Source organism: Lissotriton vulgaris, chromosome 4_1, assembly GCF_964263255.1.
Source record: "Lissotriton vulgaris chromosome 4_1, aLisVul1.2, whole genome shotgun sequence".
NCBI classification, from domain to species: domain Eukaryota; kingdom Metazoa; phylum Chordata; class Amphibia; order Caudata; family Salamandridae; genus Lissotriton; species Lissotriton vulgaris.
The window spans coordinates 749116779-749135251 of NC_141691.1; the positions used below are offsets into that span (position 1 = coordinate 749116779).

The following is an 18473-nucleotide window of genomic DNA, read 5'->3' on the forward strand; positions in this document are numbered from 1 at the left end:
AGCAGTCCAACTTGGCCCAGTGCAGGTAAATATACTATTATCTCTTTGAAGTAGGAAACCCCTTAGATTAAGATCATGGTCTAAATGTGAACCTGTTATATATAGGTGGCCGGTGATGCACTAGAAAGCGCTTGAATATCCTTTGCACAGTGACCAATTCCTGGCACCTTTTAAAACATCTCATGGTATGTGAACTGACATGTGTCTAGAGTGTGGAAAACATCATTAGGATGGTGAATGTATGCTATGGATTTATATGGATGCAATGGTTATGAACACAATCATGAAAATAGCACATTGAATAAGCTGTCAGCGGGTGGTGGACTAGGCATTATGCACAATGGGTTGACGAATACCGTGTACCATTTAGTGAAATGTAATGAATTGTATATTTATTTTTATCTAAAGTTTGTGATATGTAATGAATTTTACATCTATATATATTTTTTTGGAGGTGTTCATAATACATCACTAAAGATGGGCTGCCATGCAATATAATGAGATAAAGGACACAGCCTAATGACTTTTTAGCAATGTAATGTCAATGATGGATAGAACCTGAGTATTGTCTAGTAATCAATGTGTAATATTGTTTTTATTGTTTTTTAGATCAGTTTTACCAAATATTGAGAAAAGAGACAGAACAAAAATTTTTGTCTTGATAAAGGTGGTGCATATAGAGCACATACACCGAAACGCGTCAACGCAATCTTTTCCCAGTTAAAATCACGGAAAAACTTGTCAGGATGGATCTCTGATAAATCTGGACTTTTCTGAAAAGATTCCTATAAAGATTTTTGTGAATTGACATTCCGATGTGTTAGATTGAATACCACGGGCCCTTTAGTCTCTCTCCCGTTATTGTATCTTTGTACATTATGTATATAAAAAAAATGTTGTACTAATGTTTTTAAATGGATTTTAATTGCAACATGACAAATAAATGTACATATTGTGACAATAGAGATTTCAGGTTGTTCATGATTGAAAGGTGCTTGTATTGATAAACATTGTATACCTGTTGTTTGGTACTATTAATCACTATAGAGTGAAGTGTGAATGAAGGTCTGATATTTAGATATTGAGTGAACCCAAGGGATAATTTTCTTTGATTCTTGTTGGTACCCTGTCCCTTGGATAGCTGGGCCATTCCCTTTTTCTTTTATATGCTATCCATTGCCCCCATCATATGGAGGCAGCTCATATTTATGAAACAAAACACTCTGTGAATTGCAAACCCAGAAGCAGTAGCTCAATGAGGACTGTAGACCAGTGAAAAAAGCTGGATGGCATTTCATATAAGTAGTTTTGCAATATGTACAGGAGTCAGAGAATTGTGATCATTTTGACCAACACTCCCCTGCCTATTATAGACAATGGGGGAGTACCTCAGGCCTCCGTGTACCACCACACTTGATGAAGCAGCAAAGGGTTTATTCAAACCCCATCGCCATTGTGGGTTCCTTAAAATTACCAGGTTCAAATACCAAAATTGTCTTCTTCCCAAAGCAATCTCAAGCTGTATGGGGTCATGCTATGATTAAGTAAGGTAATCAAAGAAGAGAGGGGGGAACTAGAGTAGCTAGTTTGTTTCCCCTTGGGATTAAGGAAGAAAACAAGAAAAACTAGCTACTAGGACAATATACGTGTAGTATGTGTCTGCGTAGGGAAACCAGTAGGTTTTTTATGAAGGCCCTCACCCACCAACCTAATTGGTGGCATGCTTCATCATCGGGCCTCACCCGAGGTCCCGAGTGTACCTCAGGTGTGCTGCGACGCCTGGTTACAGCGGAGCAGGTTTTGTTACGTGAGTGTGCGTGCTGGAGCTCCTGATTGGATCATAGGTTCAACAGCGGGACTGAGATGAAATTCGTCTCCGAGCAAGATCCTCCTTGGAAACTCCAGTGTACAGAACTGCTGGCATTGTGCGTTCTAAGCAGTGGCAAATAGATCTGACCAAGTCACGGAGCAGACCCTGCACCATCTCCGGATGGAGACACCATTGATAATCCGCAAGGCATTGCTGTCTAAGTTCATCCGTCCTGGGGTTTAATGAGCCCGACAGGAGCTGCACAGTTACGAAGATGCCTTGATGTTCCAGGCATGTCCATGTCCTGACAATGACCAGGACCCCACTCTACCATGTTTGTTGCAATACCACATGGAGGGGCTGTTATCTGTGAACACCTGAGCCAGCCTCTCCTTGATGGAAGGAAGGAAAACTTCAATGCCAAGCGCAATCACTCAAGTTCATGTGGAGCTGAGACGCCACAGAAGACCTGAATCCATTGGAACCTCAGGTCCCACCCTGGAGCCCGCATATACCAATTGGCATGTTTTACCAGCAGGGGACCAGGAGCCCCAGCAGCCTCAGAACTAGTATCATTGAAATTTAGGATAGAGGCTAAAACATTGTTATCACAACCTGAATATCCCAGACTCTCTACTCCAGAGGATAAGAGTTAAATGTTTCCAGAATGGATCCAGTAAAAGGAAGTATGTCAGAAGGAGTCAGGCGTTACTTCCGTTGGATGATAGAGAACCCTATTGAATGCCTGAGGTGTACCGTAGTCTGGAGGTGGGAGACGACTGCCTGGGGCAAGCCCGCCTTTAACAGCTAGTCATCCAGGTAGGGGAAGACTGTAATCCTTAGCTTCTGCAGATGGGCTTCCATCACTGCCATCACCTTTGAGAACACCTAAGAGGCCCTAATAAAGCTGAAGGAGAACACAGCGAATTGGAAATGCTCCTGGCCTACCATGAACCCCATGAAACGTCTATGGGCTGGCAGGACAGGACTATGGAAAAATGCTTCCAGCAAGTCCAGCGCTACCATACAGTCTATGGGATCCAGAGCAGACGGTTGTATGTTAGGGGCATGCATGCCTAAACCAAGCGTGCCTCTACGATGCTGCCCTAACCATGAATGCGTCTGAACAATGCATTCCTTTACTATATATGCCTTTACCACTCAATTGCTGGTAAAGGGATATGTGTGGTAAACTTCAGACTCGAGCCCTCCCCCGAGGTCTAAAAAGTACCCCTACCCCAAAGCCCTAAAAACTACCTAGCCCCACAGAGCCCTAACAACTACCCAACGCCCCCAAAAACCCTAAACACTTCCCTGATCCCCCTATGAGCCCTAAATACTACCTCAACCCCCGTGCCCTAAAAACTACCCCGCCCGAGACCTAAAAACAAACCTGACCTACCCCCGAGCTCTCAAAAATACGCCGACCGTCTGACCCCGGTGCCCTAAAAAACACCCCAACTCCCACCCTTAGCCCAAAAAGATACCCCGACACCCCCAAGCCCTATAAAAGTCCCTGACTCCCCATCTGAGCCCTGAAAACAACTTCAACCCCCAGCCTTAAAAACTACCCACCCCCGCAAAACTCAGCCCCACTTACCTCACCATGCTTATGCCTTAACACAGGTGTCTGCGTTGTTAAGGCAAGTGTGGCTGCACTTGCGGGGAAACGGCACGCATGGCTTAGCCTGAGCTGTAAAGGTCAATTCCTAGGGCACACAGAACCTGAGCCAGAGTGAGCATTTTGAACTTTACATTTTTTAGGAAGCAGTTAAGAGAGTACAGGTCTAGAATAGGACGAAGGCCTCCATCCTTTTTCAGCACCAGAAAGTAGGGGGAATAGCAACCACAACCCTTTGGCCACAAGAGACTGTAGTTCCTCTTGCAAGAGTGAAAGGTGGCCCTCCGTCAGCCAATCGGAGGACAGTGAGAAAGGTGGCGGTGTTTGTAGGAAAGGAAGGGCATAACCTCGCTGGATAATCTTAAGCACTCATTTGTTCAATGTTATTATCTGTCAATGGGGCAGGTGGTGCCGAATCCTGGCGCCAACCGGTTGCCCATGGTGTTTGAGGGCATATTAAAGGGGCTTTGAGGCTGCGGCTGCCAGTGGGGAGCAGACTGGGAAGACCTCTGGCCTTGGTTCCCACAAGGTTAGTGGGAGCCTTGTCTGCAGACATGAAATGACTAAGGCACCTGTTAGCCGTGGTGGCTAGAATTTAAAGGATGCAGCTGATAGCCCTTACATTGCCATGGAAAGAGCAGAAGGCGGATTGTGGTTGTCATGGGGCCATAGTGAGGCCCAATGACCTAGCGGTGGCCCTGCTATCACCAAGCACTGAATCCGCCTGGTCACCAAAGAGGTGAGTGCCGTCAAAGGGTTTGTCCATATGGGGATGCCTAGATATCCCCTGGAAAGCAATTTGCCCTCAGCCAGGCATGACATCTAAGCGCCACTGTTGAAGCAATGGCTCTGCCCCATGAGTCAGGGTATCCAAACCATAGCAAATAGTGAACTTTGCTGAGTCTATACCATCAGCAATAGCTTGGGAGAGTATGGCCCGGGAATCCTCCAAGACCTCATACAGCACTTGCGCAATCGAATGCCATAATGTATGGGAATATCAGCCCAATAAGCATTCAGTGTTAACAGCATGAAGTGTAAGGTTGGTGGAAGAAATAATTATCTTGCCAAATGTATCCAGCATTTGGCATTCAGGTGCATAGTCTTTCACTCAGAACAGGCTTGGAGTTGTGGTCCAGCTCCAGGCACCAAAGTCACTTCAAGTGGGGGTCTGTTATAAACATCTGCCTGTGACAGGCACCACAAGGTTTAAAACCAGTTGGTTTCTTAGAGAGCATAGTCCAAAAAAGTTTTGAAAAAAGGCAACCTGGTGAAAGTGTTCGACAAAAAGTCATCAAATTCAATAAAAAAATTGACCGAGGAGAGCTCAATTGGGATCCACTCTGATGATGCCGAAAAGAAGGAACTGAGGTCAGTGCACTGAGGTGGCATCTATACAGGCACTTTCGGCGTGGACTGCTCTGAGGAACTAGTATTGCCTAACAAGGTACTAGGTATGCTATAACTAAGAACCCGATCACCATGTTCCTTCTAAGCATAAAAAAACAGCATTTCACACAAACGTCTACTACCATTTCTATAGCAAACAATTCTGTTCAGTGCTTCCACAATAAGTATGCTAAACACATTTTACACTCAACTACTCTACTAGAAGACTAGAAAGAATGATAGTCTGGTATTTCCAATCACCATTTTCAATACCACTTGTTTAGAGAAGAGTTAGGAAAGTAATAAACAAACCGTGTCTAAGGAGCTCCCAGCATCATAGTTGCTTCGTCATCGACACTCTGCAATCGTTTAGGTTCCAACAGGAGCACCGACTATCTTAAAATTGACATATAAAGTTTCAAGCTGATAGTGTGCTTCTTTCTGGGAAGGATTCAACAACCAGCAAAGAGAAGTCCTGCCCTATATAGGCTATTTTAGGGATCAAACAGTCTAGTATTGGTATTTGCAATCCCGCTGGGTGATGAGGTCCTAAAGTGAAATCAGGACTCATGATGCTTTTCAATCACGGACCTAGCATGCTTTTTTCTGGGTATCTAAGGGAGACACACTGTGTATTGTCAAAATGCCCACCTGTGGTCAGCAGTTAAAAGGAAAAAAAATAATTTGCCTTTACACCTAGACCAAAGTTATAGCTCGACTCGGCAGAGTAATCCCTTGGTAAGTAGGACTGCAACATATAATGTCCTTTTTTGGCCACAGAGGTTGTAGAGTTTTAACGTGTCTGCCAGATTAGGGTTGTGAGGAAAACAAAATTATTTTCTTTTTCCACTTGGAGAGTTCTTAATAACCCCTTCAAGGAGAACTATCTCCCTAGTTTAATAAGGAGGCTTCTTCTAGATAAAGTCATAGTCACATGAAAGCTAAAACCTTACAGTTGCTCCAAGAATGTGATCCGCATTTGTGTTTGGTGAAGTTTTAGATCCAATTCAAGGCACCTCTTTTGGATACAAAGCTTTAGCAGGTTAAGGGAAATTGTCATTTTTATAATGTACTCACCTAAAGACCACTGGCAACAGTGTGCCACACACAAGTGGCAGTTCTCTATCCTGAGCTGAAGAACTAGGCTATCTTAAGGATACCAACAGAAATTTAAAAATGTATAGGCTTTGCTGTCTCAGTAGGGCAGTGTGCAGATATGTTTCAACAAACTGTGCGTTTGTTGGAATATAGATGCAATTCCTTTTTCAGTGAAGTTAATAATGCAATATGTAAAACTTATTTTTGAAGATTGAACTTATGGGCAAAGACACTTGCATCAGTTTCAGAGCTGCAGAATCAATAATCATCTGCAAAGGCAATTAATCTGAAAGACCCTTGCCTTTCAAGGGTGATCAAACAATGCTATGCTGAACTGGTTCCACATGAGCACATAGTTTACTTTAGTTAATGTCCTTTCTCATAGATACGCTATATAACCACAAATTCCGCACCCTTAGAATAATTCCCAGGTGCCAGACTGAATACAGAAGCATTTCACAGCAATGCTCTGTGTGTTGGTAGGTGGTGTCGTGTGACTTCGGTTCGCCACTGAAGTGACACAGCAGAGCAGACAGACACCACCCCTGCAAGCTGACGTTAGTGTCTTTATTAACTTTGTCAGCGTACACAGATGTGGAACTTAAAACAAAACCAGAAGTACCAGTTTACAGATCTCTGCCAAGGCAGTAGTGCTTTGTGAGCACGTGCACTGATGCCCACGTCGCAACCTGACAAATGTCAAGAACGTAAGCAAATCAAAAGGAGACTAGCTAGAAAAAGGGGGTTAGTCTGACATTATTTTGTTATTGTCATAGCGACTCAGTGTTATTGGCGGTGGCACCTGTTGGGTGTCTTTAGAAAGCCCTCACCAACCAACCTAGTTGGTGGCATGCTTCATCATCGGGCCCACCCAGTGACACCTAGCGTGTCCCGGGTGTGCTACGACGCCTGATTACAGCGGAGCAGGTATGTCACTGTGTGTGCGGTGTGAGGTGTACAGAGAAGTGAGGTTAAAACGGCTTGGCGGATGGTCCCTGGGGTGAGAAGACTTTATTAAAAGGGCCTCCGTCAGCGGTTAAAAATAAGGCTGAGGGACGTTAGAGGCGGGTTACGACCTCCTACGTCCTAGATGTGTCAACATGTTTCAGCCAGTGCCTTATATTAATCTGGCTTTCTTCAGGACAATAAAAAATGTATGTGTAGGTTAAAATTAGGGTAAGTGTAGTGTAGTCTATGTGTCTACACGCCCTAAAGTGTATATAACTGTGAGAGGGGGGATTCCCTTCTCAAGATCACGCTTTTTTAGGCTTGCTTGTACTCCAAGGCTATTGAAGAGGCAAGGGGTGGCCAGGATTTCTGGTCAGCTCCAGCGTGGGACCTGTTGTGCCTCCTTCGCATAACCGGCGCGCGCAAATGTCAAGAACGGACACTCCACATGCCAACGCACAGGTAGAAGTCTTGGTCCTGGTGAAATAAGCCTGCAATCCTTTTGGCATCGGTTTCTTGGCCAATGTGTAGCAGACATAAATGCAGAAGTCTATTCACCTGAAAAAGTCTTTTTTTCTTTGCCTTACCTTTCTTTGATCCCCGAGAATCCCACCAAGAGCTGATCGTCCACCCAACAGTGTTTGGTGCAATCAATTTAAAAACTCAAAGCTCTCTTGGGATCCAACCAATAGAGTCGCTTTTCTTTTGAGGGGTGAGGCGGAGCAAAGAAAGTTAAGAGAGTGAGAAATTGTCCAAAGTGAAAAGGAGTCACAAATGTTGCCACAAGGGCCACCCTGGTCCTCACCACTAGTTTGTCCGGAAAAAAGTGTTTTACAGTGGCTGCACTGTCAGAGCTTGGAGCTCCCTTTCGCAACAAGCTGAAGTGAAGAAGGCAATTTTAAGAGTCAGGAGTTGCAACCAGCAGCTGTGTACTGGATCAAAGGAGAACCACAAAAGGAACCTCTGCACCAAATTAAGATCCCACTGCGGCAACACAAATAGTCTGAGAGGGAACATATGTGACCAACCTTTTAAAAAAAAGTGATCACAACAGGTGATTTAAACAAGGACGGCCGGTTTAGCAAACACAAAACAGCCAAAAGAGCCAGCTGATAACCTTTAGTGAAAGTCCTTACTCGGCTAAATACAAATCGAACAATAAAACGTGAGAAATTTTAGCCTGCAAAGGGTCCATGTTGAAGTCTTCACACCAGTAAAAAACTTTGCCCAACGCAGACTGCATAAATACTTTTTGTAGGGGTGCCGTGTGGCAAGTGTAACATCCATGACCTCAGAAGGTAGACTGATCGAAGTCAACTTGGGTCCAACTAGTGGTGTCCAGACCGAATTATGTATTTTGAGGCACCCTGGCCATCCTGAATGGTTAGCACCAGGGAGGCCTGAAACTCTTCACACAATGCTGGCAGGATCGTGCTAACCATGTCTCAAAGGACATGCATATATTGGTCACGCAAACAACTGACCTTGTGCTGAGCCAAGAAATCAGTGTTACCTGGTACCGACCTGCAGTGTCTGGCAACCTGCATGTTTACCGGCGAGCATGAACAAGGATTTGCCCATGTACCCACCAAATGCCTAATTCAGGGCTTTATTACAAGGCAACAAGGACTCAGAAGAAATACACCCAGGACCTCTGTAACAATGTTAGATTAGGTGGCATGTTCTGCTCAAAGTTTGAACCAAAAATATGAGAAGCATGTGAGAGCAGCTCCGAGGCATGGGTAGAGTTCTATTAGAATCAGATTGAATGGGGACTGGGTACGTAAGTGTGGATTTCAAATGAGCTCGGCTCAGAGTCCAACAACTGCATTAATACAGGGTTTGCTTCAAGCACCAGTAGCATTGATGTTCGAAGGAACTGGCACAGGTTTTGGCACCACAGCGGAAGTTAGCACTGATGGGTGCACCGGGGCCTAACCCAGAATGGGTTCCTTGGTGAATCAGAAAAATAATCAGATGGCACAGTGACATCCTCATAACTTTCCTGGATACAGGGAGAGGTGGGGGATGGGGACGAGTCTAGCTTGACGTTCTTGTGTTTCTGCTTTGTCTTAGACTGTGGCTTTCCGAAAGACTTCGACTGGCGATGATCTGATATATAAACGGTCGAAAGACGAGACTAGCCCCCCTTGGACGGAGGGATGGGGATGAGTATGTCACAGATATCTGTTGGAAGCAATCCCTGTACTGCTTAAATCCTATAGCCTTCCGGGGGGGCATACTTCCCCATAACACTGGTTTTAAGAGTTTTTGGGGGGAGTTATTGTTTTAGCTAAAGTTTGCCAAATGAAGAAAGAACAGCAGAGCTCCGGAGGCAAATCTGATGGTACAAAAAGAAAAATTGATGTCAGCACACAGGGGAGGTATCTATATCGACTCCACTCTGGCACTTCCAGGGCAGAACCAAGTCACCATAGGGCAGAACCAAGCCACCTACTAACCCATGGTAGCATTGCTGTGAAAAACTTTCTGAACCAGTCTGGCACTTGGCAATTATTTTAAAGGAGAGGAATATGATCAACTGTTCTTTTGAACAAACTTACATATCCACTGATAAAACAGGCTTTGATCACACCTCTTCTGAAGAAAATGAAGGCCGAATGCTGGTTATCATCTAATTATCATCCTATTTCAGGTATACCATGACATCTTAAGGTTCTGGAAAGGGCTACAAATTGAAAAATTCAAGACTTTTTCCAAAATCCAGCTTGCTCGAAGATAGACAATTTTGTACCCTCACTGGAGCAGCAAATTAGCCCTGACTGATGTCCATTTTACCATTCTATGCATGGGAAGCCGCCCTCTTCTGATGTTATAGTACTTTTCATCAACTTTAGATATTCAGAACTACTTCACAGGCTCACAGGAGTGGCAGACATGGGCATGAAAGCTTACTATTGGTTGAAATCCTCTTTGTCTGATTGTATGATTACATAGCTAGTGAATAATGCCAATTGATGGCAGTCTCCTGTGAAGTTCCTCAGGGATCCAGCCTTTCCCCCTGGCTTTTTCATATTTATTAACAACCACTACACAAATTGCTGACTAATGTGATAGTGCCTGTTCCCGGTTATGCAGATGACACCTGGGTGATATTCCACATGACTAGCGATTGCTGCCAGGACAGACAGGAAATAGCCAGGGTTTTCTGATGCAATTTAAATGTGGATGAATGAAAATCAGCTAGGCCTCAATGTGGACAAGATGGAATTCTTGCTCAATCTACTGGAAAACAGCTTCTCATCCCCTCCGAAGAGAGTCCAAAAAAATCTGGAGGGAAGTCACTGACAACCATTGCCTGCACATTTTGGAATTCTCTCTCGGATGGCATGAGTCAAATCCAACAATAACTATAATCCAACAATTACTACCGTTCACGAGAATGGTGAAATCACATCTATTCAATTCACATCTTGGCTCTACTGTCCTCTGCAGCCTTTCAATTTTGGAGCTATTCCAGTATGGATTTGATTCAAGTAAAAGGTACAATGGAAGTGGTGGTCCTAAGAGTCAGCCACCATATTACCTGCAAATTCTGCTTCTTTAATAGACGGACAGCATCATTAGGATACATGGTGGTGCAATTCTCAGTTGCTGAAGGCACTATGCACAAAATGACTCTGCGAGGATTTACTAACAAAACACAACTCAGTTCATGAATATTCTAGTGTACTACTGAAAGAAATACCAAATTGAGGAGCACTTTAATGCACTAGCTAGAGCCATCGAAGGCAGCACAAAATCGTAGCCCAAAATAACGAAATAGTCTAATTTCATGTATTTGAGGAGCCTTGTTTTGTTAGGAGGTGGACAGCGTTTTGAAAAATGCCAACTTTGTGTGCTTCAAGAACTCAGCAAAGTTGCAGGTGAAAAGAACCTGTTAGCAATACGTATTTTGCAGGAGAATATTCCCACAAATAATCTGCTTTCGGAAATACTTCTACTGAGGGCAAAGTACCCTATCAAACAGAAAACCTCCTAATGATGACACATGTAGCACTGTGGAAACACACGATAACACAGCAGTCTGAGTAGATTTGTACACCTTTTCGAGCGGAGCCAAAGTCATTCTTGCTCGTGTACGAGGGAGGCTGAACAACCGCAATAACTGCTGAGAAAATGTCTCTTACCTCACTGAAGAGACTGCCATTTACATACGATATCCATAGCTTCCAGAAGTTAGGGAGTTGTCCCACAACAATTTTTGTTAACTTTTCAACAAAGGCCACTTGTTGGGGACTTTTATATCGCCAAGCTGAAAGAGGAGGGTCGTGTGAATTAGGAAAAAAGGCAAAAAAACAACATTGCAGAAATTTGAAACACTGAACACCAAAGGCAAGATTTATGTCACTTGCTTCACACATCAATCGCAAGCCAAATTAAATAATTTAATTACACACAATAAGCTTGTGTCCCAAAATGGAGAACAATTTTTTTCAAGTAATTTAACATAACATAAAAAATATGCATTTTGTTTAAGCTGTTGGACAGAAACGCATTGAATTACGCGTTGCAATAACCGTGCGGACACAGCACTCCATGTTCCTTCCACCAGGAAACAATATTTAGGAAACAGGGCTGCAGGGGCGAGGCATAATTGTTCAAAGAAGATTGTTAGCACCTAACACACAATCATACACAAGAAGCAGCAGAGAGTGATGGCGGGAGGCGAGGATGGAAGAGTGCTGAGGAGGCCAAAGCTATAATCCCAACTGTTTCTAAATATCAGAATGGTACTGGAGTCCAGCTAGATCATGCTTCATCTCCGGTCTGAAGGCCTAGTCAACCATCATCAACGGATGCCAGCTGATTTCAAAGTATCATTCTGGTATGGTACTTCATGAAAGCTTAAACTTTTTCTACCGACGTTTGCAATTAACTTGAGGTCTGCAAGGTGTTTAGATGGAAGATAGTACTCAAACAATATGTTTCCCTACAGCTGTAAACAAACCATTCTAAATGCGTTTCAGACAAGTTTGTTCAATCAAGCCACATTGGAAAGGAGCCAATGAGAGACGATCATCCCTCCACCTATCAAAGTCCAAAAGGAATTGCTTTAAGGAGCTGAGGCTATGGACCACAACTGCCCTGTCAAACAGAGAGAATGTTTGATCTGTTTAGTATGAGAATGTAGCTTTTAACTTACCTCAAGAAAAGGAGGATATGGCTAACCCCAGAAAGGGGGGGGGGTGTATGTATAAGCTGTATTGCGGTCTCAACATTTGCTTCTTGTGGGAATGATTCAGCCGCAGCATGGGCAATTCAGTGTCGTGCAGCAAAGAGATGGGAGACTTCCTATTCTGCCTGCCTCCTCACTACCAAGCCCCCAGCCACCTCAGATCTCAAACAAGGACTGGGAGTCAGCTGAATACAAAATTGATGAGCCGTTTAGCTAGCTCCTTGCCTCAGCCGAGAGGTACATTTAATTTTCTGGTTCTGGCAGATATGAGCTCCCAATACCAGAATAATATGTTACTCACCTCCTGTAAACCTATTGTTGGGCAAACGCTATACTCATATAGAGATTCATCACCTCAAGAATATCCCCAAGCAACAGGATGGATCCAGGATAAATTTCTCCTAGCAGTTGCACTTCAGTCGCAACTCTGTCCACCTCAGACATAACAGTCATGTATAAAGCACTGCCTGGTGCACTGGTGTCAGATCCTTCTCTTTTTCTGCACCCATCAGATGGCCAAGTAGAGGAACCTGTCAAGATGTAAGGTCAGCAGACCAAATTGCATGCTATCCACAGCCAGTAAGTAAGTGCTTTAGAAGAATAACCATTAATTCAGCAGGGGAGGAGGTAGGATGGCAAGGAATCTGTAAAACAAATGTAATATTAACCAGAAAGAGTGCTACATAAGGTAACCTATTTTTCTAATAGATACTTTTCCCCAGAGATTTTTCACTTTGTGAAAGAGTTGCAAAGCAGTACCACTAAGAAGCAGGACTAAGTGGTGCCAATTAAACAAGAAAATCCTGGAGAATCGCTCTTATGCAAAAGCTATCCCTACTTGCCAAATCACCAAAAATGTTGCTTGGCAAACCAGAACTAGCTGGATGCCCGAAAAAGATCATCCACCAGAATGCCTCATGGCCAGAGCAATGGAAGCCATCCTCGCGAAAGTTATACTAGCTCTGAAGCCTTCATCTCGTTCAGTCTCTGAAAAGGCATAGCAGATATTAACGCAAAGAGCAATCCAGTGATGACAAAACGTACATCTAGTACCTGCCTAGCCCTTTTTTTTTTTTTTTTTTGAAAAAGACTTTTATTGCAAAAGTTGCCAACTGTCTGAAATCAAATGTCATTACAGTCCGACCATACAGTGCATCAACGTGTACACAAGTTACAAAGACAGATTCGCAACGCCTAATACACAGCCGGTGTGCTGGCATCCCGGAGGCCCAGCGGCGTCACTCAGTGTCACAACTCAATCAAAAGCAAAGCGGTCTTGCACTGTTGGTCCCCAGCGTGTTAGCAAGACAGTCGATAGGCAATAAATGGAGGCATAATAGTGCGGTCTTTCACGAACCAGGGAAGGACAAGTAACCAGAAGTAAGGAAAGGGAAAAAACTAACCTAATCTACCCTCAAACCCCCCCCAGGCCCACCCCGTGTGCTATTGAGTACCGTAAGTCCTAGTGTCTCTTCCTGCCTACGTAATGTCGTGTGTGTACCGTGTATATTCTGCCCCCGCCCCCCGCTAGCCCTGTCCCCTAAGCCCTGTCACATCCCTCCCCCCGTCTCCGTCCCATACCTACACCTTCCCTGTGCCCACCTCCCCCCAGAAGAACCTTATAGCCCCTCCTGCGGCGAGTGATTGCGCTCCAGAGCAGTATCTAACCCCTCGTCCTGTGGGTCCGCCTCCTCCGATATGTCACTGTCGTCTACCTCCCCCCTTTGTTGGTACTCCTTGTAGAGTTCCCAAAATGACTTCGGTCTACTCCTGGGCGGCAACAGCTCGCTGTACACTTCCGTCTGTGTGCAACAGTATTGGAGATCCCTGTGCCATCTCGCCTTTGTGGGGAGAGGACCGCGCATCCAGCACGCAGCCACCACCCTCCTGGCCAGTAGTAACGCCACGTCCACTAATCTGCGCAGCGCAGGAGCCAATGGCTTGGAGAAGCCCAGTAGCGCGAGCGCCGGGGATCTCAACAGAGGTTCCCCTATAATTTGTCCCAATTCCGCGAAAACCTCCTCCCAGTACGCACTCACTCCCGGGCATAGCCATGCCAAGTGTAGAAAATCAGCGGACCCAGTCCCGCAACGCTCACACTCCGGGGAGCCACGTAGGCCATAGCGGTGTAACCGCTCTGGAGTATAGTACACTCTCTGCAGATATTTGAAGTGCACCAAGCGGTGTCTGCCATTGAGCGAGACCCTGCGAGTGTTGGCGCAGCAGTATTGCCACATGGCGTCGTCTATAGGGGATTGCAGATCCGCCTCCCACGCCGCTCTAGGGGTCGAAGTAGGGAATGTCTGATATGAAGGCCCAAGCCTGTGTACCGCTGAAATCAATTTGGCCGGTGTGTTTGTTCTGATGACGTACGTCAGTTCTGGGACCTCTTCAGGCTCCTGTAGTGCGGGGCCCAGAATTACTCTGCAGGCCGACCGTATCCTGTGGTACTGAAACTTCTGCAGCAGCGATGGGGTCGGGGCGACGGGAGGGAGCTGTTCCCAGGTTTTCAGCGTTCCATCCAAGAATAGGTCCTCCATGGTGTGCACTCCCAGGGCCTTCAAAGCCTCTACCACCCCCCTCTCATTGAGCGGATCTAACCACAGGGCCCAGGATACCGACATCCGCGGGGAGTACAGCAAGGGGCACCCCCTTTCTCTCTGCAGAGCTCGCCACGCATGGTTCGTTGCTTTAAGCGAGTCCATGCGCCCGATTGCTCGGTCCGTAGTGAGACAGATCGTGGCGGGTAAGGGAAGAGGATCAGCAAATAGCTTCTCCAGGATGAGATGCGGAGTGCGGGCATCCCCATGGACCCAGGAGTGTAAATGGGTTGCTTGCGCCACCCGGTAATAGCGCTCCAGGTCCGGCGCCCCCAGGCCCCCCTTTTCACACGGGAGCATCAGTGTCTCCCATTTAACACGAGGTTGCTTCCCGCCCCAGGCAAGCTTAATCAGTACCTGGTTCAGGCGTCTAAAGAACGCCTTCGACAAGACCACCGGAATATTAACAAAGAGGAAGAGAAACCGGGGGAGTACCACCATCTTCATAAGGGCAATCCTGCCCATCAGTGAGAGAGGGAGCTTGATCCAGGCATCCACATCCTCCTCCAGTCTGGTGAATGCGACCCCATAGTTATCGCGGATCAGGATCTCTGGATCCGTGTGGAGACGGATGCCCAGGTATCTCACTGAGTCATCCGTCCACTGTAGAGGATATTCCATCTCGAACGGCTGCGTGACTGGGGTCAGGGGGAAAGCAATGGACTTATCCCAGTTCACTTTGAGTCCCGATAGCGCCCCAAAGCGTACCACTTCCCTGAGAATTGGAGCTAGGTTATTGACCGGGTCTCGGACGTAAAGTAAGGTGTCATCCGCATAAGTAGAGATGCCAATCTTATATGTGGGGAAGCTGACACCCTCCAGGCTATGATATTCACGCATGGCGCACGCTAATGGCTCAGCAACCAATGCATACAACAGGGGGGACAAGGGGCATCCCTGCCGGGTGCCTCTACCAATGAGTATCGGTGCCGAAACTCTGTCGCCGATACGCAGGCGGGCCGTAGGGTGGTGATAAAGAGCCCCAATTCTCTGAAGAAACGGTTCTCCCAGCCCCAGTTTGCGCAGGACCCTAATCATGAACGGCCATTCGACGGAGTCGAATGCCTTTTCCATGTCTAAGAATATTGCCAAGGCGGGGTTCTCCTGTTTCACATGCTGCATCGTCCCCAGCACCGTGCGGATGTTATAGGTTAGGTTCCTGCTGGGTACAAAGCCCGATTGTTCCGGCGCCACTAAGGTCGGGACCAGCAGCGCGAGTCTGTTGGAGAGGACCTTCGCGTAGAGCTTCGCATCCACGTTCAGCAAGCTGAGCGGACGGTACGACCCACATTGGTCCAGGGGCTTCCCCGGTTTCGGGATCGTGACCAGCAACGCTTCCCGCATCGAGGTCGGCATTTCGCCCTCTTCGCAGATCGCGTCAAAGAGGGCAAGCAAGTGTGGGAGCAAGAGGTCCTTGAAGGCTTTGTAAAAGCCTGCCGTTAGGCCGTCCGAGCCCGGGGCGCACCCCGAGCGCATGCCACTCAGTGCATCCGGAATCTCGTCCTCATGAAAGGGGGCCATCAGAAATTCCCTGTCGGAATTCTTAAGGAACGGCATCGAGATGTAATCCAAGTAATCGTCTATCTCGGCTTCCGCACCTCCCGCCCTAGCTCGGTACAGTTCCGCATAGTATCGGCGGAACGTCTCTAATATTTGGTCCTCCTCGACCACTCGGGTGCCCCCCGGAGTCCGCAGTTCATCTATCACCAATGGTTTACGGGACCCCTTGGCCATACGCGCCAGCAGAGCCCCCGGTCTCTCCCCCTCTCCAAAAGTCCGGGCCGTGGCATACTTCCCCATATAGAGAACTTCCCTATCCGCAAGCGCGTTATATTCCACTAGCGCGGGCGCTAGGTCTTGTCCCGCCTCTCCCCCCGGGTCCATCAGCCGTTCCCTCTCCAGGGCAGCTATCTTGCCCTCCAGCGCAGAGAGATCTCTTCTAATGGAGCGCAGGACACTGGAGTGCTTGGACATGGCTATTCCCCTAATATAGACCTTAAAGGCCTCCCACACGGTAAAGAAACTGTCTACTGAGTTAGTATTGGTGGCGAAGAACCTTTCAATGTCTTCCGCTAGTTCCCCGCGGAAGGCGTCATCAAGAAGCGCGTAGGGCGGGAAGCGCCAGGTATATGGCGGTATCTCCTTCCGAACAGTTGAGAGACTGAGCACTATCGGGGAGTGGTCCGATAGCGTTCGTGGGAGAACCGCACAGGAGCTGATGCCACCCAGCATTGAGGAGGAGGCGAGCCAGTAGTCTATCCTAGTATGTATGTTGTGGTATGCGGAGTAGTGCGTGTAACCGCCCTGCGTGGGGTGCTTTTCCCGCCAAACATCCACCAGGTCCAGCTTCGTCATTTCCGCTTTCATGTAGATAGCTGACGCAACTGGCCGCCTTACGGGGCCCGCCGAGCGGTCCCTGTCTGGGTCAAACACAAAGTTGAAATCACCCCCCCATAACATTTTAGTGTGTGTGTGTGACCTACATGCAGCTGACAGAGCTGTATAAAACTCTGGGTTATCATGGTTGGGGCCATAAACATTTACCAGGAGCAGGTCTTGCCCCCTCCCCGTGCACCTAGCCACTACGTATCTGCCCTCAGTGTCCACAGTTAGTGGGGTAAGTTTCAGTCTCGAAGCAGGGTTAACCCAGGTGATTACCCCGCGGGCGTGGGAAGTGAAACCCGCTACTGCTATATTTCCTACCAACCCTCTGACCTTTAGCATCCTACTGTGTACAGGCAGGTGTGTCTCTTGTAGCATGGCCACATCCACTCGATGCCTATTTAGGAAGCTCATCACCTTCCTCAGCTTCCGATGATCATTCAGCCCTCTCACGTTCCAAGTTAGGAGGGACAGCGCGCGCCTCGGTTGCGGGTCCCCAGACTCTACAGCAGCAGACATCCTAAATCACGGCTCATCGTATTGACTCCATCGGGAGATGTCGGACAACCAAGCAGTACATCATCGCTCAAGTCAGGCAGACATCCACCCAGCACATTCTCACACATCACTCGCCAGTTATCAACAGCACACCAAGGGCCCTCCGGTTCCCAAACAGCAAACCCCTCAACTTTCGCCCATCCACCCTCCCCCCTGACCCCGCCCCACCCACAGCTGACCACCCCCAACCCGGCCAGACAGCACCCCCCACATTTCCCCATCAACACAAGTGCCCCAAAGTAGCGGGCAACACTAGTCCCAACTCCCTGGTGAGTTCCTCAGCCAAAAGCACAGGGGCAAAGCGTGCCGAGACTGCGTAGTCACCACCAGTGGTGCAAAAGTTCACGTATCTCCAGTTCCGTCCCCCCGCATTGCCCCCCGTGTTGTAACACCTCAGACTGGATTCACCTGGTTCCCCCTCCGCCCCCCCACCCGTTTCAATCATATCCCAGTGATCACCTCACCAGCTTACGTGAATTGGACCATGAACAACCATGCAGCAGGAGTCATTGCGGCGCGTCACTTGCCGTCTCTCGGCCACTGTCTCTAGTCCAGGCCGCAGCCCACAACCGGGAGACTCCGCGTGCATTCATAGTACATCACACAGCAATTACACTCTTACTGGGAATACAGTCGACCTGGCGCCTCAGTCCTGTTCCTCCATATTCGACACTTCCTCCGAGTCCTCCTCGTGTCGCTGTCGGTGTTCCTTGCGTTCCTTGGCCCAAGTTTTCAGTGATTTCTGCAGTTCCTTCGGGTCCGTAAAGAAGTACGATTTCCCGCCGGTGTTAATTCTCAATTTGGCCGGGTACAGCATCGCATAGTCTAGGCCCAGCTCGCGCAACTGCTTCTTATGCGGTATGAACT

General features: G+C 47.3%; 1 protein-coding gene across 4 annotated transcripts in view; it reads right to left on the reverse strand.

Moving 5' to 3' along the window:
• The window catches only part of EXOC2 (exocyst complex component 2), a 1143674-nt gene that overhangs the window by 509496 nt on the left and 615705 nt on the right, over nt 1-18473 (reverse strand). For all 4 annotated transcript variants that reach the window (XM_086965054.1, XM_086965056.1, XM_086965057.1 and 1 more), the window contains one exon: nt 11018-11142. In XM_086965054.1, the coding sequence (XP_086821180.1) occupies nt 11018-11142 (125 nt within the window). The remainder of the gene's footprint in view (nt 1-11017; nt 11143-18473) is intronic.